Source organism: Carassius carassius, chromosome 17, assembly GCF_963082965.1.
Source record: "Carassius carassius chromosome 17, fCarCar2.1, whole genome shotgun sequence".
Classification (NCBI taxonomy): Eukaryota; Metazoa; Chordata; class Actinopteri; order Cypriniformes; family Cyprinidae; genus Carassius; species Carassius carassius.
Window position 1 is genome coordinate 25633423 of NC_081771.1, and position 24779 is coordinate 25658201.

The 24779-nt window shown below is 37.5% G+C and overlaps 1 protein-coding gene across 2 annotated transcripts in view; it reads right to left on the reverse strand.

Annotated features, from left to right (window-relative positions):
- The window catches only part of asic4b (acid-sensing (proton-gated) ion channel family member 4b), a 52325-nt gene extending 28501 nt beyond the window's left edge, over window positions 1-23824 (reverse strand). The window contains exon 1 of one of the 2 annotated variants that reach the window (XM_059571414.1): window positions 22452-23818. In XM_059571414.1, coding sequence (XP_059427397.1) covers window positions 22452-23033 — 582 coding nt within the window. In that variant the 5' untranslated portion in view covers window positions 23034-23818. Of the gene's footprint in view, window positions 1-22451 lie in introns of both variants that reach the window. The other variant, XM_059571415.1, reaches the window with a different exon arrangement.
- Window positions 23825-24779: the final 955 nt, after the last annotated feature.

Consider the following 24779-nt stretch of genomic DNA (forward strand, 5'->3'; position numbering starts at 1 on the left):
AGATAATTTTTTACAAGTTTTTGAAATACTGTCTTCATGGTTATGACAAGTTAATTGGCTAAATGTAGTTTCTAAAAGCATGCGGAAGTGAACACAGGAGACATATGGACTCTGTGTGTGTGTGTTACTAACAGGACACCAATGTTACCAGCAGATCTGCCTCAGGCGTTCTCTTTCGTCTGTGATTTCCTGTTTCTAATGAACTCCTCACATTTATTAACACAGCATCACATTCCTAGCTCTTTATTACAAGCTGTTGTTTTTTTTTTCATTCAATTCACTGCAGTCCAACTAAATTGTTTTGAGAATTTTTTTCACTCCTTTCCAAATTATGCAATTGAATTATAATACTTTTAAAAGATTACAAGTGAGTCAGGGTTATATTATTACACGACTGAAATATTCAAACCCAAACCAATCAGACACTGTTATTTTTAAAGCATTAATTCATTTTATCCATAAAAAAATTATTTAAATACTTTTTAAATTACGGACTTGGGACACAATGCACATCAGAAAGAAAAATAATAATAAAAAAAAGACACAAAACTGTTTGCAACACAAATTAAGATATTATTAATGAAACCTAAGTGATTTATGTCCCTCCATTGAAAGTCCATTAAACCAAAACATAGCATGTAAAAGATCATAAAATAAAACTATATGAGAATCAATGAGATTTGTTCTCCTGCATCAAGCAAATAAAGTTGAGCTTTTGTTTATCATATTTGATGCACTCTATGTATGTGCATTAATGATTTTTTATAGGTAAATAAAAGCCTTAACTAAACATTTTCATCATATTAAGTGATCATATCCCTTCAAAAGACTTGGATTTAACCACTTGATTCATATGGATTACTTTTATGATGTCAGAATGTTGGTGGAATTGACTTGGAGGGACAGAAATCTCTCAGGTTTCATTGAAAACTTTTTTATTTGTGTTTTGAAGATATTCAAAAGTCTAATGGTTAGGAATAACATGAGGGTGAGTAATTAATTATAGAAATGTATGTTGTTACTTAAGTTATCTTAAATTAATTTCAACATAAAATAAAATTTTGTCATGAGTGAATGAAATAAAAAATAAAAATACAGTTTACAGTACAAAGTCCTAAAATTATTTTTTATTTTCTGAATGAATATTAGAAGGATATTGTTAATTAATTAAAACATTTACTTCAACCATTATGCCATACGAACATCACAAAATTTTTAAATTGCAACATCATACAGCACTGGTTCACAGATCCTCCTAAAACAGATAAACAAACACACACAGGAATGTACACATATCCACAGCCTCAGGTGTTCTGCTCCAGTGATCTGAACAACTGTAATGAAAAATGGTAGTTCCTTTCCATGTTCTTTAAAACCCTCCACAGACACAGATATGTTCACCAGCTGCTTGACTGCCCACAGATTTGTGGAGACAGACACGTTATTGAGCCCTGCGATTCTAAAAAGTATCTATCTTTCTCTCTTTTCCCTGCCTATAACATATACAATTCACGAGGATGCAACCCAAACGAAAGCATTCATCACCATTCACAGCCTCAATTGGATGCACTCTGAGGTACAGACCCAATTTACTATGATGAAAATGAATGTGGATGTGCAGTTAAAGTTTAGATTTGTAAATGTTCATGGCAATGCAGTTCTGCAGTGTAAGTGGAGTTGGGTTTTCATTCACATGATTTGCAGAAATGTCTAAGTAGCGATAATTATATTAATTATTGATCTTAGTGCTGCGTTCGACACCATAGATCATAACATACTCATAGATCGATTACAAACCTATACAGGTATTCAGGGGCAGGCTCTAAAATGGTTTAGATCCTACCTGTCCGATCACTACCATTTTGTTTATTTAAATGGGGAGTCATCACCAGTAAAATATGGAGTGCCACAAGGATCCGTCCTAGGTCCCCTTCTATTTTCAATATACATGTTGCCCCTTGGTAATATTATTAGAAAATATGGGATTAGTTTCCACTATTATGCTGATGATACTCAGCTATATATCTCAACGAGACCAGATGAAACTTCTAAATTATCTAAGCTAACAGAGTGTGTTAAAAATGTAAACGGTTGGATGACCAATAATTTTCTCTTATTAAATTCGGATAAGACAGAGATATTAACTATTGGACCAAAAAACAGTACACAGAATCTTGTAGATTACAATTTGCAACTAGACGGATGCACTGTTACTTCCTCTACAGTCAAAAATCTGGGTGTTATATTAGACAGCAACTTGTCTTTTGAAAATCATATTTCCCATGTTACAAAAACTGCATTCTTCCATCTTAGCAACATTGCCAAGCTTCGAAACATGTTACCTGTTTCTGATGCAGAAAAGCTAGTTCATGCATTCATGACCTCTAGACTGGACTATTGTAATGCACTTTTAGGTGGTTTTCCTGCATCTTCAATAAACAAGCTACAGGTAGTCCAAAATGCAGCAGCTAAAGTCCTTACCAGGTCAAGAAAATATAATCATATTACCCCAATTTTACTCTCTGCACTGGCTACCTATTAAGTTCTGTATCAGTTACAAAATATCATTACTTACCTATAAGGCCCTAAATGGTTTAGCTCCTGCGTACCTGACTAGCCTTATAGCACGTTACAATCCATGGACCCCAGATGATGCTAACCCTGAATCAACAAACAGAACTAACAAATATTGCTACAAGTGTGACTGCATCATATAATAATTGCTGTTAATAATGTTCATCGTCTGGCTGACTACGACTTGTATTAATTTTTCCGGAAAAATCCTGTCAAATCCGCGCACAAACTGACAGTCACCACTTATAAGCTACTACTAAATATTGTAGAAACGTAATTTTCTGTAAAGTTGCTTTGTAACGATTTGTATTGTAAAAAGTGCTATACAAATAAACTTGAATTGAAAACTTGAATTGAATTAATTAATGAATACTATTAAAGCTTGAACGTCCTAGGAGAGCAACACACAGTATACTGGAGGTGAACAGCCTTGAGATTTTGCCACAAACAGGCAGGCAATTGTACGTGCACGCTGCCTTTCTTAGTACAATTCACTAAAAAATAATTTGTTTTTATTTGTAGCTAATTCTTTAAAGCAAACCAGTAATCAATTGCAGCAAACAACTGCAGCACAATCCTTCTGGCCCAATTCTGCTTGAGTGGGCTAGCTGTCAATCATGTCTGTCCATCATACACACCATCTGTAAAGCATGTATGTGTCAGAGAGTATCTGCAGGAATATGTGTGTGTTTGCTTTGCTTCAGGTTGGCTAACATTGACCTGTTTCATTTTCCACCAGTGTGTGTATGTTTAAAGCTGAAGGTCATATGGAATCTGTTCCATCGCTCTCTCGACCTCATGCTGGGGTTAATCAATGCACAACATCACACTTAATGATCGCTTGATTGATCCCCTGCTGAGGTTAGAACCTCTCTGTCTCTCTGTCATCCTGACTCACACATCACGCTGTGTTTAGCACCGCATCTGCTAACCTTATATACACAGTGTGTGCTTTATACATTATAGCACAACTACAGAAAAAGCCTCTAATTTGTTTCTTTAATAATTAATGTGCATGATGCTGAAGGTTGTTTTGGTATTTATATGGTATTATTTTATGTATTTACTACTGTTTAAAAGTTTGGCCTTGGTAAGATTTTTTAATGTTTTGCTTAACAAAGCTGCATTTATTTATTTTTTTAATCAAAAATACAGTAGAAACAATACTATCGTGAAATGTGGAAACACTTAAAGGAGTTAAAAGAATATATATATAATTTCAACATTCAACATTCTGGTCCCCGAGCCACTTAGTTATCACTTTTGCCTTATGGCACGGTGCTCCATCGTGCTGGAAAATGCATTGTTCTTCACCAAACTGTTGTTGGATTGTTGGAAGAAGTTGCTGTTGGAGGGTGTTTTGGTACCATTCTTTATTCATGGCTGTGTTTTTGGGCAGAATTGTGAGTGAGCCCACTCCCTTGGATGAGAAGCAACCCCACACATGAATGGTGTCAGGATGCTTTACTGTTGGCATGACACAGGACTGATGGTAGTGCTCACCTTTTCTTCTCCGGACAAGCCTTTTTTCCAGATGCCCCAAACAATCGGAAAGGGGCTTCATCGGAGAATATGACTTTGCCCCAGTCCTCAGCAGTCCATTCACTATACTTTCTGCAGAAGATCAATCTGTCCCTGATGTTTTTTTTTGGAGAGAAGTGGCTTTTTTGCTGCCCTTCTTAACACCAGGCCATCTTCCAAAAGTATTCGCCTCACTGTGCGTGCAGATGCGCTCACACCTGCCTGCTGCCATTCCTGAGCAAGCTCTGCACTGGTGGCACTCCGATCCCGCAGCTGAATCCTCTTTAGGAGACGATCCTATCTTAGTAGCCACAATATCCTTGCCTGTGAAGCCATTTTTATGCAACGCAATGATGGCTGCACGCGTTTCTTTGCAGGTCACCATGGTTAACAATGGAAGAACAATGATTTCAAGCATCACCCTCCTTTTAACATGTCAAGTCTGCCATTCTAACCCAATCAGCCTGACATAATGATCTCCAGCCTTGTGCTCGTCAACATTCTCACCTGAGTTAACAAGACGATTACTGAAATGATCTCAGCAGGTACTTTAATGACAGCAATAAAATGCAGTGGAAAGGTTTTTTTGGGATTAAGTTAATTTTCATGGCAAAGAAGGACTATGCAATTCATCTGATCACTCTTCATAACATTCTGGAGTATATGCAAATTGCTATTATAAAAACTTAAGGAGCAACTTTTCCAATTTCCAATATTTATGTAATTCTCAAAACTTTTGGCCAAGACTGTACTGATTTGGTGCTCAAGATATATATCAATGTTAAAAAAAGCTGTGCTGCTTAATATTTTGTGAAAACTGCAATTCTCTCACAATTATTTGATGAACAGAAAGTTTAAAAGAATGGTGTTTTCTTGAAATAGAACATTAAGTAACATTATAAATGTCTTTATTGTCACATAATCAATTTAATGCATGACTGCTGAATAAAAGTATTAATGTTTTATAAAACAATATATAAATAAAAACTCAGACTTTTGAACTGTGTACATGCATTTATTAAATTATACACATGCTGGGTTAAATACAACCCAATTCCTGGGTTTGTCCAGTGTACAAAAAATTAAGAAATTTATTGGCAAAATAGACAAAGTGGAATGTCTAATTCAAAACCCTGATTTAATACTAAGGTAAAGGAAATATCGGTAACACATTAATTTAGGGACCAAAATTCACTTTTAACTAGTTGTTTATTAGCATGCATATTATTAACACATTGGCTGTTTATTAGTACTTATATAGCATTTATTCGCAATACCATATTCTGTTTCCCTAACCCTACCCAATACCTAAACTTAACAACTACCTAACTACTAATAAACAGCAAATTAGGAGTTGATTGAGGTAAAAGTCATGGTTAATGATTTGTTAATAGTGAGAATTGGACCTTAAAGTGTGATGAAAGATAATTTTCATTTAAGCTTGTCATGTCATGTGGACAACAGAATACACACAAACAGCACTCGCTTTTGTTTATTAACAATCATGATCTCCCATAGACAAATTATAATGAGACTGTGCAAAACCCTGATGGATTCTCATAACTTAATAACAATAACTGTCTCAAACTGAGTCTAAACAACCCATAATCAAAATTTGATTATATCTGTCTGATTGTTAATGAGTGTGTCTGTGTGTGTGTGTGTGTGTGTGTGTGTGTGTGTGTGTGTGTGTGTGTGTGTGTCTGTGTTGTTTACTCCTCTCATGGCAGGATTGAATCTCTTTGTATGTTCCTGTCCTAGAACTGAATGTTTTGAAAGTGTGCTCTCCTTTTGCCTTAGGCAGTTTAAGACATCCTGGAACTCAGAGACAGATGTTGAATCAGAGCTGGGGGGCTTGTCTTTACCTCATTTTTTTACTACTCAGAAACAGGCAGGTGTTGACAGAAATGCTACTTAGTCTTTTAGATTGAATAAAATTTGTAGACATTGTTTGACCTGTTTCTTTTTATTTACTGTAGACTCTGATTAGATATGTTTACTTGCAGTCTGAATCAAGAGATTTATCAATCTGCAAATGGAAAGATGGCGAGATGTACACAAACACCTCAGTGTCCCACTTTGAAACCACCTGGATCACATTCCCTCTCTTTTACTGACTCTATCTGTCACTCTCTCTCTCTCTCTCTTCCTGTCCTTATAATGACCTCTCACTGGGACAGCTTGCCATTACTCACATATCTGTCTGTGTTTGTTGTGTATTTTTTGGCCGTGTTTTCCTGAGCACAAAGATAAGCAATCATCTCATCTGTCAGTCTCAGCCCTCAAACCTTTCATTAAAGAGATAATGTCCCATCGATTGACATAAAGGTTAGACCTAACAAAGTGTCAGTTACATCTCAATTTTTATTACACACACAGAATGCTATAGTGCAGGCCAGAAACAGCAGAAATAAAATTCTGCACATGTATTGTCCTGTCTGTTGGGACCAACCAATCGGGACATTGCACTGACATCACAGAGAAATCAGCCTAGAGTCAAAAGAAATGTCAGCACTTCTGTCCTGTCGCTGAGAGGAGGGGGAATGAGATATGGACAGAGCACATGAATCACATCTGAGACTTTTACATATAAGACCATAAAATCTCCACATTTACTGCTGCATGCATAGAAGATAACAAAAAAGAGAGCTCTGTGTTGCTTCAATTCCTTCTGAATCACATGCTTATGTCTGAACATTAAAACTGTCTGAATTTGTTTTGATCTAAAAATGATTTCCTTCAGCAATTTAAAACCTGTCTGAACAAGAGCGTTTTCCAACACATATCAGGAAACAGATCAAAGCACCCGATGACAGTGTGAAATCTTTTGTGTTTTTGTCGTGCATAATGCGTCTGCTTGGTGACAGGTCATTTCTGTATAATTATGACAGCAGTGGTTGGTTACGGCCATTTGGGTGACAGAGGGAGTCAGCATACCGCAGCACCCGAACTGCCATATCTGTGATATAATGGGTTATTTACACTGATATCTAAGGGGGGGGGGGTATTAAAAGAAAAGAGGATGAGAAACAGAGCAAAAAGAAAACAGATAAAACAAAGTCAATGGAAAAAGAGAGAAAACAACAGTACACTATAAAAAAAATTGGTGTTCATGGAAGTGAACTGACAAAAACTGGCTTTTTAGTATAATTTATTGACTTCATCAATGATTTATTTTTTATTTTTTTTATGTTTCCTTTATGCACTACCTTCAAATGTATGGGGCCAGTAGATTTTATTAAGTTATTTGCTGAAAAATACAGTACTAAGAGTAAAATTGTTAAATTGTATTACATTTAAATTTATGAATACATTTGCAATTTATTCATGTGATGGCAAAGCTGATTTTTTAGCAGCCATTATTCCATTGTTCAGTTTCTCATGGTCCATCAGAAATCATTTTAATACATAAGAATCAATTGATTTAAACATTTTGTTTGTTTGAGCAATTATTCTCAGTCAAAAACATATCGGTGCTGTCAGGCTTATCACAATAAACAAATATGGACCGAGCAAAGATCAAAATGTTTCTGACCCTAGCAGATTTCTTGCAATTGAAAGAAATGTTTCCCATAAATTACCCATTCTGATTTTTTCACGAAATGACAGCATGTTGGTTTATTAACAAGCAATAATAACATGTTCTACAATAAGCAGATTAATATTTAATCCAATTCTATGTACTGCTTTGTTCATATCTCCGTAGTTACATGTCTTCTCTGATATATTTGACATTGACAGTTTTGGCGAGTAAACAGATGAGTGTGATTGTGTGATATTAATCTAACGAGTATGATATATTGTGCCGTCATTACAGGTTTTTTTTTTTTCGTGTGTGGGGTTAAATGCTCGCACATGCTTCATCAAACAAGCAATCAGAATTGAGGAGCAGAAAATTCGTTCAGGCAGTTAGTTTGCACATTCAGACTGTTTACACAGAGAATGTCAATAAACCACTTTAGATGCCACACACAAACAAATTTCAATCCATCGATGAGTCTTGAAGAACATAAAAAGTCATGTGTTCATTTTCATCAATATTCCATAAAAATGTCACTTTGCCAAAAAAGGCTTGAACATTGTACTACAGAATAAATCTCTGGACACCTCAGATAATGAAAGATGATTAGACGTTAATGAGATGCCAAATGAAAGTGACTGTATTAATAAAAGTGAAGTGATTTACTTTTATCTCAAGTACTCTTTAAAGGAGATGTGATTAGTGTTTTAAATCATCTTAAGGCAGTGGTAGACTTCATCAGATCTCTCTCACACACTTGCTTAGTATCTATCAATCCATCTCTTTCTCTCATCCTCTTGATGCCCCTCAATTTGCATGTTGCTGAGTAATGGGAAACGTTGCATTCATACTAAAGCAACTTCAAACACGCAATTGATTTTAGAGCAAGCCCAGAATGTAATCTCTAAATCCTGTTGCTATACTGAGTTTGCCTTTGAAGTTGTCACGAACGAAGAGAACCATCTAGGAGGAATCATCATAATTCCAAAGACCAAAACAGAGGGAAAGGACAGGATCTGAGATTCACTGCTGCCCTACTGCAACTGGGACAATCATACAGCAATAAAAAAGCCAAATTAATACATTTTGTAATTTCATCCCTAGAGCTATAATCATAGAACTGTGTGTTTTTGCTATGATAAATTTCCACGACTTTGCTCGCAAGGAGATTAAAAGACAATGACCACTATGTGATTTCAGTTATGTTATTAAAGTCATATGGTGTGCATTTTGCTATACTGACCTGTATTTAACCTTCTGAGGATTTGTTCTTTATTTCTCTTTTATCACTCCATCTCCTTAAAATCTGCCCATTTTTATCATCTCTATCTCACATTGTTTCATATTTATCATTTCTATCTCAAATAACTTTTTCTCGAGACTACAGCATCCAGAACTCCATAAGTAGAGAAGAGATAAATTAAATCATTTTGAGAGAATTTTGGTTTGTTTTTGAAATTAACAAGCTTTTTTTGTTTCTTATGCTCACCAAGGCTGCATTTATATGATAAAAAATAGTTATAACAGTACTACTTTGAAATATAACAATGTAAACGGTTTTATATTTGAATATATTCTAAAATTGGAATTGTGGGTAAGTGTGATCAAAAAAAAAAGAAATAAAATAACACTATTATTTAGCAAGGGTGCATTATTTTGATCAAAAGTAACAGTAAAGACATTTATAATGATACTCTCTCTCTCTCTCTCTCTCTCTCTCTCCATATATATATATTTTATAAAAAAAATTATTGAACATTTTATTCATCAAAGAATCCTAAAAAAAAAAGAAAAATCACAGTTTCCACAAAAATATTAATCCACAAAAATAGTAATAATTAGTTGAGCACCAATATTAAATGAGCACCAAATCAACATATTCTGAAGGATTATATGACACTGAAGACTAAAGTAATGGCTGATAAAAAAAAAATTAAATAACAATAATAAAACAAAAGCAGCTTTGCCATCACAGGAATAATCTGCATTTAAAAATATATTCAAATATTTACATTTAAATTGTAATAATGTTTCACAATATTGCAGTATTTTTCATCAAATTGACTTTTACAAATTGTAATTATTCCAAACTTTTGGCTGGCAAAAATGCTTGTGAGAAATCATTAATGTTTATTAGTGGCAAGATACCAAGATATTATTTATAGTATTTCAAACAAGTAGCCCTTGAGATTGTTTTATCCCTTGAGGAAGCCCTCACTCACAAAAAGGTTGGAGACCCCTGCTCTAGAGAATAAGAACTGGGTCTGAAAACCAGCTGAGATCAGTGTCTCCCTCACAGGCGTAATGCAAAAATAACTCAGTAATACAATAAGCTTGTCTCAGGGACTTAATGATATCACTGATCCTGCTGAGCCAATCAGAGACACAATAAGTCAAAACACCAATCATCTACCACATCACTGATTTGATTCTACATAGCTTGATATTGCCTATAAGAATCAATATAAGTATAGAGCGCTCAGTGTGCATAAACAATGTGTAGATTACACACCACACCAGACGTCATCTGAGTGAATAACTGGGAAATAAGCACCTGAAATCTGCTGTTTCAGTTCACTTTTTGTCTTAAATTATGCACACATGCACTGTACTCTGAACACATTGTTTTGTGTGTTTTTTTTTAAATAAAATGCAATGTATGAATATTTCATGAGTTATTCTGTGCTCCTTTGAAACAAAATCTGTTGCAAATTGAAACACAGAAATACAATAAACACATCGATTTATTAATATATTGATATATTTATGATTTATGACTTTTTTTAAAGCCTAAAATGTCCATCATACTAAGGCATAAAAGAATATATTCAGTCACAGAAGTTTGTTTTGGCATTTGTACTTCACTCCGAACAAACAGGAGTGAACAAAACTCCTATTCAGTCAGAAATCAACAAGAAGTTCACATGCGTGCAAACACTTTCACCCTTCAGTAGCTGCAAAATCAAACAATGATTTCAAGTTATGAAAAAAAGTGAAATGAAAGGAAGTCTATAAATGAAAGTTTTAAATGAAAGGCGTGAACCTCAAGCAGTTAACACTTGTTGTGTGCAATGGGAATTGTGTCAAATGGATGTGTCACACAAATGCTAATTGTTTGAGTTCTGTCTGAGGAGGATCCAGGGAGATGTAGCTGCTACTAACTTTTATCTGCTTACTTTTGGGACTTTTAGTGGACTTCAGCAGAGTGTTCATACAGTATATAATATTATAGTGTTTCCACTTTGTGGTCATAGCATTAAAATATGATTAAAAATTAATTTGGGAAAATACTTGAATTCAAAAATATTTGGGATTTCTATTAATGCTGTACAGCCACTGAAAACTGTCCGGTTTCCCAGAGGTTAACATGGGCACTATCGTGTGATTAATTATACAACAAACATTTTTTTCTTATTATTATTGTTATTTTTCTTCATTTTTTGTTGGTGCCAATAGCCTCATGGGCACCTCACTGTCAATTAGCACCTTTGTGCTTTGGGCATCCCAAGTTTGAGTCCTGGCTCGTGGACATTTCCCTGACCCCCCCCCCAATCCCCCCCCACACCCTCTCTCTCTCTCTCTCTGTGTCTCATTTTCCTTACCATCTGTCCTATCATAATAAAGGTGAAAATGAATCGTCAAAAAAAAAAATTGCACTTGAGAATTCAATTCAAGGCAGTCCCTTTTTTGTTCTTTAATGAATTAGTGTTTTGAAAAAATCAGTTGAACATATTATTCAGTGCCTCACTCAAAGACAGTCCTTTGTCACCACCTACTGGTGTAACGACATAACCTGATTACTTGTGACACAAGCAGTGAAAGTCAAATCTGTTAGTATGGAAGCCCATTTCTGCTACATAAGAAAAAAAAATTATTCAAAATTATGACTCACTAAATCAAAATTATGACTTTACAAGTCGGAATTGACTTAATGACTATAAACACATTGGTCTCAGAAAAGTGGTCTATAATGATAAACGTGACATTTTGAAAAAAAGTTAATTTGGCTTAAAACAGTTTGGAAGACCAAGTTCAACTCACACCTTATTAATAAAGCATATACCATTAACAGACAAGCAGAACATAGCCCAGAATATAAACGCAACGTGCTGAGTTGCATGTTAAGCATTTTCTTGGGGTAGAAAGGGAAATAAATCAATAAATATATATGTTTATATATAATATATGTACTGTAGGCCTAAAATGATTCAGTGCTTCAATAACTAACTCAAAAAAAAAACGTAAAAGATATTAATTTATCACCACCTACTGGCATACAGATGTAATCAGCAAAAATGGTCAATGCAGGGCCCCAGTGTATAGTTTGTGTCCTTGGGCCCTGATTGAAATTGTGTAAATAGCACAAATAAATAAACAGAACAAAGATACAAATTTGTAGTTTGTAGGTGTCCAGGTACAGAAACTAAATTATCAAATGTAATAATTAGGGCTGTGAATCTTTGGGTAGACAGTGATTCAATTCGATTCACGATTCATAGGTTTTCGATTCGATTCTAGAATGATTTTTGCAAATTCAGAATGATTCAATTCAATTCGATTCACAGTTAAATTAGATTTGATTCGATTAACAATTCAATTCTGCATTCTTTGCATTCACTGGATTATTTCAATGCTTCCCTTAAATTCTTTAAATGCTTAGTCAGGAAGCAAATTGCACAGCAGCCTTTATGGTTGGAGAACCATAGGTTAGAGGAAAAAAAAATAATAAATAAACACTTTTGTCCATTGTTAGATGCTAGTTTAATTATGCTATGGCATGATATGGCATATACATTTCTGTAAACCAATATATATAAAAAAAGAGCTTTAAAAGAATTATGTGTCACACCAGGGGCGTAGCCATCATTTCAGAAGTGACAGAAATGTCAAATACGATAATAAATTTATGTAGCCTTTGTATTATTATTATTATTTATTTATTTTTTGCAGGGAATTATTTTATTATCTCTTACTTTGCATTTGCTGTAAGAAATCAAATACACTGCTGGACAGTAATCAATCATTTGTAATCTTTTTTTTCTAATGGCAATTTTATGATGGTATGTCAAATTATGCCAGTTAGCACTGCATCATTCATGCAGTGACAGAAAACACACCCGATGTCTGTTTGCTATAGCAACGAATGCTACTTTCATGCATCTGATTATCAGATAAACATCACGCTCTAATGTCAAAGTTGTTGTTAATGCTGTGGTTATTTTAACAGTTTCCTTTGTACATTCGGTTCAACGACATTGTTAAATCCCATTTATCATTCAATGGAACGGTGCGTTTGCTTTAGACACTTATATTTTTAATCCCTCCATGCAATAAATGCGCAGCCTTTGACAGTTCGACTGCTCAGGTAATGCGTCAGCATGACCGAGAGCCATTGACAAACTACAGAAAAGTAAACCTACTTCAATATAGCATAACTGGCCTCGAGTACTAAGGCGAGATAACACATCACCTGCTCAAAAAATTGTCATTGAGACGAACGGAGCACGAGCGCAATCCTGTGACATTCACAGGCAGTAAATGGTGCAGCGTGTGAAGGAGATATGGGAGGCACGAACATTGTTCAAGGTCTCCATTAATTCCTGCTTGTAGTAATTTAATGTGTCTGTGTTTTGAAAGCATTGAATTGCTATAGAAATCACGATTCATTCGATTCTTAGCGTTTTAAATAGATTACGGTCTGGAATCGGCGATTCATGATTCAAAAGACCATGTTCAGGATTGATGCATATGTATCGTCAGGGTTTGTAATCTATGCATCGATAAAATGAGTGAATTGTTACACCCCTCATAAATTAATATAGATTTATTCTTGGTAAAACTGCAAAGTATTTCAGTAAAGGGCTATAGGTGGTTTTCTCCCGCCAAAAAACACCCGACAGCAGCTAGGCTGAATTGGGCGCGGTCACTTTAAAAGACAATGCATCCAATATAACGACACAAATTAGATTTCTTTCTCAACTGTTTACTTTCACTTAACACATAATTGACAATTTTTTTGAGAATACATGCAAAGGCATTGTGACATAATTTTGTATGTATTTGTCGGTAAATAAAAGTATATAAAGTCATTAAGTAAATTTTGACTTGTCATAATTTAGTCTTTTTAAAGTCATAATTTTGAATTTTCATCTTATAATTTCGACTTTTGAAGTCATAATTATGACTTAAGACATTATTTTGACTTTTTATCTCATAATTTCGACTTTTAAAGATATTTTGACTTAAGTCATAATTTTGAAGTTTTATCTCATAATTTCGATTTAGTCATAATATCATTATCATATTTAGTCATATTTTTCACTTTTTAAGGCAAAAGGGCTTCCATAGGTTATAGTATTGAACGGATATTTGTAGCCTACCTACAGTGAAATGTAAAGACAATTAGTCCTTTTTTCTTGTGCAATTTAGTGTCACATTTTCACATTTCTAAGTTGCTATGTTAATTAGAATCTCCAAAATACAAAGCACTTTGTAGATGAACAGTAAATCTGTTCATCTTAAAATATGCTTGTACAGTAATTCTTTATTGTTTTAATTCACATAGCAGATCCACTTTGAGAGGAGAATGAAACTAATTTATTAAAATAAATTACTGCAATAATGTCCTATGTCAGTCATTCAAAACTATACAAAAATCTCAAATGGCATTTGTGTCGAGATTTAAAAAGAAATCATGATTATCTATTATTTTTCTAAAACAAAACTGATTTGGCAACCTTGCTCTGTGAAACTCATAACTATTCAAAAATCAAAACATCACAGAACATTTTGATAAACCTCTGCCAAATCAAAAAAATTAAAAATAAAAACAGCAGAGCATTAAAGTCAGAAAAAAATAGCAGTCATACACAGTTCACTTTAGTGACGTTAATCGGAAAAAATGATTCACATTCCCTGGACTTAGACCAGAAGCCCTCAATTACTCCTCCATGTGAAAACCTGTTTCTGAGATGAGAAATAAAACAAATGAATTTAAGTAAAATCTGTTTCTTGGGTGGGAAAATGAAGGAAATGAAACATTATCTCAGTTTGATGTCTCATGTTTGAAATAACTGAACTGTAAAAGCTCTGTGAAAGCCAAAGAGTTTGTTAACATCACCCACTGCGTACACATTAGTCATCAGCAGTCTGAGACTACAGCTGATATATCAGCTGCTGGAAGATTTTGTTGTTTTCTTTTCTTTTTTTTCTTAAAACTACATTAGATATAAAGTCATATATTTAAGACAAAACATAGATGAATGGAGAAAGTCAGAGAAGAGAGGAAAGAATGTGTGAAGTGAAGTAACTGTTTATGGTATATCACATCAGATCTGTAAGTTATTCGTTTCTGTGTGAAAAAAAAATGTTTATGTTCATGCACGTAATGAGATTTTTGTTGAATGCAAGAAAATCTTGCTTTAAATTTATGGTCAGCATAAGTGTTTCAGTGGCGAGTATGTGTGAGTGATTAGCTAAATCCAGTGAGTGGCAGGAAGGAGCCATCCATTGCTATCTCAGTGGCAGGGAGCTCTGATGAATGTTTCATGTGAGTTTCACTAATCTATGCCACTCTATTGTGGAAAATCAAGCATGCAAAATCATTACCGAGCTAAAGGATGGAGGGAAAAGGAAGAACTGTTCCACTGACCTCCACTGGGCTTGTTTATTCTTGTTCCCCCAAGGTCGTTGTGTGGTCATTATTTACAGAAATGATTACTGCTGACTTTCTTGTATGCCAAAAATAGTAATTACATTTATCTCTGACAACCGGGATGTTGCAACCTTCGCACCTGAACCACTGGCTGCTTAAAAAAATCTCGACCGGTCTGATTTGAATGGAAATAGAATGGAAATGCAAATTGGAAGTGTTTTCTGAGTGGCACTGTATAAGCAAACTGGTTTACATATAATGCATTTTGACTATTGGATGAATAATGTCATATCATTATAAAACATCTAATTATTGTTGAGTGCATGAAAATGAGATCTGTATCTGTATGGGGAAATTATGTTACAAGTTTTCATTTCTCTCCTAGTTAAAGGAGAAACGTCTCAGGTTACGAATGTAACCATGGTTCCCTGAGAGGGAACGAGACATTGCGTCCTCTAGAGGTCGCTTTGGGGAACACCTCGTCGTGACCCGTGTCTGAAGCATACTTTGAAAAACGCCAATGTGTTTGCCGGCGACAGCCTCTGACGTCCGAGACGAGACTATAAATACGCGCCAGTAGGACCCGTCACTTATCTTCTTCGTGAAGCTTGCGTCCGAAGCATGGCAGGGAGCTAGAGGACGCAGTGTCTCGTTCCCTCTCAGGGAACCATGGTTACATTCGTAACCTGAGACGTTCCCTGTCAAGGGAACTTTGAACTGCGTCCACTAGGGGTCACTTTGGGGAACAGTATACCCACGCCGCCATGCTGAGGGGAGTGCAGACCAGAACCATGGCAAACACTAAGTACCAACTCTACCATTTCACTGGGAGTCGCCCCTGGGACGGTTAGACGGCTGTCCATGACATTATCCCTTATGGCCTAAGCTATATACCCAACTTACCTGTAGGGCCCCGGCCCTGGGTAGAGCTGAAGGCTTGGAATCACGAAAGATTCCTTTAAAGGGATACGGCTAAGAACCTAGCATGTTCTTTACCAAGTCTTGCCTGTCACCCAGGGGCTACCGCTAGCTTTCGCAAAAACTTGCCGAAAGAGCTGTCTCAACAGTTCTCTAGTAGCAACGCCCTGTTATCAGAGTATCTATCTAGTATCAGAGGATACAGGGGTGGAGTGGCGCCCAAGATGAACGGGGCTTAAACCTACTCAAGAAAGGGCACAAAGCAACTGCGCGAAGCCCTCACCATATAGGATTTTAGAAAGAACGCAGAGTACTAGCGTGCGAACTTACCACAGTGTGGATTTCTTACGTGGATTTCAGAAAGTGCGCAGATTCTTGCGTGCACACTTACCACTTACGTGGATTTCAGACCACACTGACCACCATGTGGTTTTGAGAAAGTACACAGGCTTAGCGTGTGTACTGAAAGGTTCCTAAGCATCGCAGAGGCGCTGGATCGCACGGGAGAGGCCAGATCCAATTTTCCAAACTTCAAGCGAGGGGAGCATCACCTGAGGCAGTACATACAGAAAGACTTCCGTAACTACCACCTCCACCTTCCCATTGGACGTCGTTAAGCGGCCAGGAGGCCCCTCAGGGTGACCTGGCCGGACATCCCGCCAAATGCGCCAAGCGGCCAGGAGGCCCCTCAGGGTGACCTGGCCGGACATCCATGAAATTCCCTGCAGAGCTGTGCCCGTTCTGATGATCAGCCAGGCTCCTGCCGAAAGCCTGTGATCTTGGCCACCTAATACCAGGGCACGAGGCCGGAACTGAGCACTGTAAAGGAAACTCACAGAGTTTGTTAGTAGACATATAACCACCAGCAATATAACACCCATAAGCAGATAAAGAAAGGGTTACATACTCACCCACCCTCCTGTACTGGAGTCCCGCTCACGGGGCGCCCCCTTTTGGTCCGGACCATCAGTAAGGTGGTTACTATGAATATAGGACCAACCAAAAACATCATAGGTCCAGCATAGGAGACATTTTCCACCTAAACTCGATCAGGTGGAGAGCTGGTGGTTACAGGGGAATTAGGCAGGGGATGATAAAAGCAGAAGTTAAAAACATCCAAAGGAAGTGAGTAACTACTAGGTATCGCTCCGATCCGGACGAGAACACTGCCTTGTCTGAATCACATCCCTCAGACCCTGCTTACCTCTTCGTGACCCGCGATTCCTCTTGCCCCTGCCATTAGGCGGGGGAGGAGCGTGAGCCGCGACACTAGCCTTCTGTGCCCATCTTCGATCCTCAGATCGAGATGGGCCAGGACCGCTTTGTTGTTTTCGGGCTCAGACCTGGACCTTCGTGGAATGAAGGATTTAAAGGCAGCTGAGCACGCCCTTGCCTCCCTGAACTTTTCGACCACCATCTCGACGGAGGTACCGAAAAGCTCAGAAGGCGAGACTGGAGCATAGAGAAGAAACCCCCTTTCTTCCCTCCCGATGTCTGCCAGGTTCACCCCTCAGATGTCTCTCCGTTACCACCATGGCCGCCATAGACCTACCCATGGCGGAGGCGGCCTGCTTGGTAGCACGGAGAGAGAGGTCTGTGGTGCGGCGCAGCTCGGCTACCTGGTCAGCTGAAAGGCCCTCGCCTGTATCCAGGTCCTTCAGCAGGTCAGCCTGGTAAGCCTGAAGCACTGTCATCATGTGCAACGAAGCCACAGCCTGACCTGCTGCTGCGTATGATTTACCATTTAAGCGGGATGTATCCTGGAGGGGTTTAGATGGCAAAGAGGGAGATTTAAGAGAGGATGTTTCCCCCACAGAGAGATAGCTAGCCAGCGTCTCTTCTACAGGGGGCATCCTCTCATAGTCGTTTTCGTGCATGCCCTCGATATTAGCATAACTCGTATGCTGAAACCGATGGATGGGAGAGGAAAACGGCCTCTTCCATTTCTTGCGATTTCTGCATGTAAGTCAGGCAAGAATGGAAGGCTCACCTGGGCTGGAGGGCTATGGTCAGACAAATAACGCTCATCGAGGCGACCTCGCGACGTCACTTTTCTGGCACGCTTCCATGGCAAGTCTAATTTTGCCGTGGCGTGATCCATAACCCCATACGCAGGGCAGGAGGATTGAGAAGGCTCAGCCTCAGCTTCTTCGCCACTCTCAGACATCTCCTGCTCTTTCTGGGTAGAACCCAGCAGAGCACCAACTTCAGTATCAGAATGGGTTAATGACAACGCATCTTCCTCCTGAAGTTCACTCTCGTTTGCCGCCGAAGAGTGTGAAAGGAAAAGTCCCTCTCTACACTCCTCAGCGAGATCCACCTGTGATCCTCACGAGCTCATTCTCCTCCGTGCCTCGGCAACGGCGGGTCCTGAACCGCGGGAACCAGATGGCTGTCCCTCTTTCCTCGAAAAGAGAAACAAACGAGAGCGGAGCTTTTTCACAGAAAAACGCTCGCAGTGCACGCAGATTGCCCCCTCAAGGACATCGCGCGCGTGCTCTTCGCCCAAACAAGAGACGCAAAGACTGTGTGTGTCATCAGGTGTCAGATAACGCTGACACGGATGCACACACTGTTTAAACGCCTTGCTAGTGGATGCCATGATAACAATGATAGATCACTCTTACCGTTTTGGCTCGTTTCTTAGATGCACGCTTCAAACAAAACAGTCAATGAAGACAAAGAAGATAAGTGACGGGTCCTACTGGCGCGTATTTATAGTCACGCCGGTAGTGACGTCAGAGGCTGTTGCCGGCCAACACATTGTCGTTTTTCAAAGTATGCTTCAGACACGGGTCACGACGAGGTGTTCCCCAAAGCGACCCCTAGAGGACGCAGTTTGAAGTTCCCTTGACAGGGAACTACAGATGTACAGAGCTACTGACAGACATGAAAAAAAAAGTGGTGGCATTTTATTATACAAGAATATTCACACTTATTCAAAGAAATGTCCTTATATATTGGCTTCCATGTATTAAATTATTTAATCTATATAAAAAATATATGATATTAAGAGACAATATTACAATATATTGAATAATACATAAGGACCTGTCACTTTTTAAATACTGAAAATAAAAACAATGTTTTCTTCTATACATTGTAATGTATGTAATTTTGTATTCAGTATTACATGTAATAAAATCTATACCATTTGTATATAAATATTTTTTATATATGTACTATATGTATTTACATACATGTATGTGCAACATATACAACTATGAGGAAAATTAATGTTATGTGTGTGCGTATATAACATTTTTACATCCAATTGTCCAAAGAAACCTGAAATATACCTTACTATTTTTTTTCAGTATAGACACATTTTAATCGGCTACATCACATATATTTTCATGTATGAAATGTGTAATTATGTAAACAATAAACTGACATATGAGTACATTTATATGTACTCTATCTAAACGTGTGTTAACTCATGAAAGAGAAAGCGAAGGAAAATGAAGTGCAAGTTTGTCTTCACTGTGATATATTTACATACATGGTCCATGCAAATATTGCAGTAAATAAATACATAGTACATATGTATTTATTTACAGATATATGTTGACATAAATATTTAAATAAATATGTATTTAAGATGCATTTTGAATCAAAAAGAAAAAAAGCATTATTATAATGCCTATTGTTATTATTATTATTTAATGCACCTGAAAATTACCTGTTTAGCTTTAAGTGGCAAAAATAAATCCTGTTTAGTTATAAGGTATTCATTGTTTTAAATAGCATGATGGTCATTCTTTAGAAGTGCCAGGTGGACTGCATAAGGTTGGATAACACACATTCATTTTTCTTTTTTTTAGTGAGGGTGTCAACAAAGAGTACATGCACAGTTTGTCACCCTTAAGCCTTAACAGCAGTCTATTTTTGGCACTGAAAAAAATAATATTTTAAAGGCTTTTTAATCAGTTCATTCTAAGAGATGGACAACAAGACAGGTGTAATTTTTGTGTAAAAGCCATAAAAAGGGTCATTACGATCGCCGAAAAAAGGAGAACATATAGATAGATATGTAGCTTACAGACTATTTCGCTTGTAGAGAAGTCTATCTCACATCTCAGCTTTAGATAGCTGAAAAAAATGAAGGCACATTTATTCAGCACTAGATCATTCAGTAAATAAACAAATACAAAAACTACCCAGATAACAATAATTTATGCCAAAACTGGCTTACATCTGGCACATCTTTTTGACAAAAACATTATTTTCAAGAACTGTTTGACTTCAGAGAAAAAGGATGATCCAATATTGTATAGAAACCATCAATTATTGTTCTTTCTTTTTTACATGACTTTTACAGTCATGTACATTTTAAAATAGATAGGCTGTCATAGCTCATTCCAGTAATGGCACAACAATCTGAGCAAATGATTGTATTGACGACAAAGAAGATTTTTATGTTCATTTTTTCTCACACAGAACTTTTTCCATTTTAAAGCACAAATACAGACACTAAAATTCATTTTGACAGAATGCAGTTATGACCTAATTTTTAAATAACAAATACTATAGCAGCACTATTTCATCTCTTTGCTATGAGATATCTACAGATGAATTACTGCATCAAGCAACCTCAAAATCCGCAGACTTTGATACTCTAACATCCTGCTGCATTGTCAGAAAATAACAAGGGTTTTATGTCAAAACTATGATGTGTTAACCTCACAGGTACTGTATTAAATGTGTTTTGGCACTACTACATGACCTGTTGACAAAACAGGAAATCATAACTGAGCAACAAAGGAGCTTAATAAGGATGGTTCAAGATCTGAAGACATCAGAGAGAACACAGCTGCTAGTGATTTCTTAGTTGAAAAAGCATGAAATGTTAAACTAAACAGAATGTAAACAGAGCAACCATTCCATAACACTGAAAACTAACTAACAATCACCAGATGTGAGTAAAAATTGGCTTTGGTAATTGGATAACACAGCAACTGGCAGCAGTTTAAGCTATTGCAACATAATAAAGGGTTTAAATCCCAATGTGCAAGCAAGTCTGGTGACCATTACATTTGTTCAGATGTATCTAAAAGAGTAAATCAAGCCAAAGAAATACAAAAAAAAAAAAAAATTCATAATAATGGGGCAATATAAAAAAATTAAAAAATCTTATATAACAATAATATAACGATTAAAATACACTTAAAGGTTACTACTCCCAAAGATTTTTTCTAACTGCAAGCTTATTTGAAATACTCTAGATCTGTAGAATAGGATGTTAGTCTCTTGAGTATAGCTCTCTAAGTGCAAATGGGAAATACTTTTATAAGCGCAGGTTACAATGTCAATCACTGAAAAACAGACTGTCAGCAATATGCACAAAACTGCAGCAATTTGGAATGCGCATGTCCATATGAAAAGAGAAACCAGGAATTCTGGTAATTCCCGGGTCATGGGGCACAATGAAAATTTAAACATACTGGTAAACTAATTTGTGAACAGGATAATAAAGTAAATCACCTGCCTAAGCCTTTACTGCTGAATCCTATGAAATCACACAGTAAATGATTATATTTTAAAACTCTACATAAGAAACCAAGACTAAACAGAGTGAAAGAGGTTACAGAGAAGAGAAAAGGAGTAAATTAGTTATATGAGGAGGGCTCTCTAGAGAGATCTGATATCCTTGACAGAAGTCTCATGATCTATATCACAGATATCTCTCATATCTAATCCTGTTTAGACTGATAGCAAGAGCCCTAAGAGGAAATTACTTGAGGAATACAACAACAACAGCAAAACGAAAGATAATTAAGCCAACGTGACAAGCAAAAAATGTCAACGTAAGGGAAGGAACTTTCTTCAGAGAGTTGAGCGCATGTCTCCTCAAGGATGACTGGGCTAATGCAGGAATCATGTCGCTTGTCCCTCTCCTGAATTTTTCATCCATTCTCTGGCCAAAATAAGACTCAGCATCAGATGGGACAGACTATGATGTAACAGGAAAAGAAAAGGACGTAGAAAGCGGGGAGAGAGAAATGTGGCAGATCTCGAATTGAGATGGCATATAACTGCATCGTTCTACTGTCTGTTGCCCCAGCATGGGTGTTAGACACAGATGGATGGGGCTTAATTTCCTCTTTCCAAACAAATCGTTTAGCTGTTAGTTGTCTCTAAGACTGAAGGAGGAATTATAAAATTTTGCTCAGAGTCAACAAACAAAGAGGTGCATGCAAAGATAAGATTTTTTTCAAGCCAAACAAATGATCCTGGTAACCAATCATAGCCTGTGCTACTCACCACACTGAAATCTTCGCTCGAGCAGTTCTGCCCACTGAAGTTGCAACTCTTCAGCATGTCTTCCAGCTGGTGGCCAGTTCTCTGGAAAATGTCTAGCATGTCTGGTGGTGGATACTGGAGCTCACTTGGCCGGTGTCCTTTCCGGCTTTTGGGCGGCAGGCCGGTGAGGTTCGCCAAGTGGTAGATGTCCGCATCGGTGAGGGCTGAGAAGCGGAATCGGTTGACGTTGCAGACCGTGATAGCCGGGAAAGTGAGCTCACGGCGGGTTTCTTCCCTCATAGCTGCGAGGTGGGGTCGCTCTAGATAAGTCGCCGTGCTCCATGTCGCCTGGTACAGGAAGAGACCAAGCGAAGCCAACAGTGCCAGTCCCCAGAGGGTCTGTCTGAAGCCCAAGCGCCCTGAGGTCCCTAACACCCGAGCCAGACCATGCAGCGAAGAGGAGCTTGCGAAGGACGCCAGGTCAGCCATGCCTCCTTTTTGCGGAAGGCCATCTAGCATAACAGTTCCGCCTCTTTCTGTCGAGGCCCCCTTGGCTTCATCACCCTCAGCAAACTTGATTTTACAAACAAATTCGATGGGCATGTGGTTGGCCGGGGCTGTCCTTTACAAATGAATTTGATCCCTCCTGCTTATCTCTCCCTGAGCCTTTACCCTTTTTTTCGTTTCACCAGCTATTTTCTTCCACGCTGTGGCTGTTAGAACATTTTTTCCTAAATCTTCTTTCTCTGAGGTTGTTATTCTCTCCCGGACACAGCTACGTTCCTATTTATAACAAGTATTTCTCTTTTCAGTTTCACCTTTATCAGCTCTGCGTTCCTCACTTCATCTCTGTTTCATTCTTCCAATACTATTTCTTCACTTACTTTTTCTACTCTGTCCATCAGACTCTCCTACCTCCGCACTTTTCCTTCAGATTCCCATCTCTCTCTTCTTCTCTTCCATCCTTTGCTTCCACTCTCTCCTTCTTTTCTCCTTGGTTTGTGCTGTGGTCTGCTGCTGTTTGAGGAGCAGTGTGCAGATGGTGAGAGGAGGTGCTTCGTTCGCCGTGTCAGTGCCCCAGGATGTGCCACAGCCGTAGACTCCAGAGAGAGTAGAGGTATGAGCTGGAGACTATGAGAGAAAGATGAGACACACACACACACACACACACACACATACACACACATGTGAGTTCCACAGCTCTCCTCAGCTGCTCGCTGACGGCTGACGTAGCTGCTGCCCAAACTCCTCTCGCACACTCAGGGAAAGAGAGCGAGAGAGCGATGGAGAGAGTAAGGGAACTGGAGAGACCTCTGATTCCTGCCACATATTCTGTCCTCTCTACATGCCATACAAGAAAGAGGAGGGGAAGAGAGAGAAGTGGAAGAAGTGATATTTAATATTACATGAGGAGAGAAGGCAGGGGTTATTTCCCCTTCAGTGAAAAAGAGCTGTCCCAACCCACACTAGAGCTTTTATTTCTCTCACAGCAGTAGGTTGTTACATCCACTTACAGTGGTCACTCACTGTCTCCACCATGACACTCTATTTCTTCCACTCTATGTGCTCTTTCTTTATCTTTCTTTTAATCAGCAGGTGTGAATGTGACTGCACTGTAGGTAAAATGGCGTGCAAGAATCTGCTAAAAAATGAAAAAACATAAAATTTGGTACTGTTCATCCTTCATGGTTTAAAGACAGCTCACTCTGCAAATTTGTTGCACAAATAAGGCTCACAACATGGTTTGTGAAAAGGCTATATAAATAAAAGTTGACTTAATCCATGCTTTCCAGCAAGGAATTGGAAGATCTGTGTACAATCATTTTAGTCACTATATAATATTATATTCATGCTTGTGAACTGTTAATTCCATGAATCCGATATATCAACCTACAATGATTTGCAAACATTTGTATGTCTCAAAAAATTTCTTCATACGTAAAAGTTACATTATAAATAATGTTAATATATTCATTTAAATGTCTGAAAATGTATGGCAGCTAGAACACACATATGAATGCCTAATGATTACACCGAAACAGCGCAGTATGTTAAATATTTCTTTACTTTAGGAGATAACTTTTCCATGTTTTACCATTTTTTAAATCCCAGTTTATCATTAGGTTTATAAAAAATCAGCTTGTGTACACATTAATTTCTACTAGTTTGTATGTACTTGGCATAGAGTGCTGCAGCCATAACGTCAAATCCCAGAACCCAAATTGTCCTATCTGTTTTCATAGTTACTTATTACTTATTACTTAACATACATTTAAAATAAATAAATAAATAAGCATAACTGCATCAAAATTTGTGTTTTCAGTATGAGTGTGTGTAATTTAGAGCATT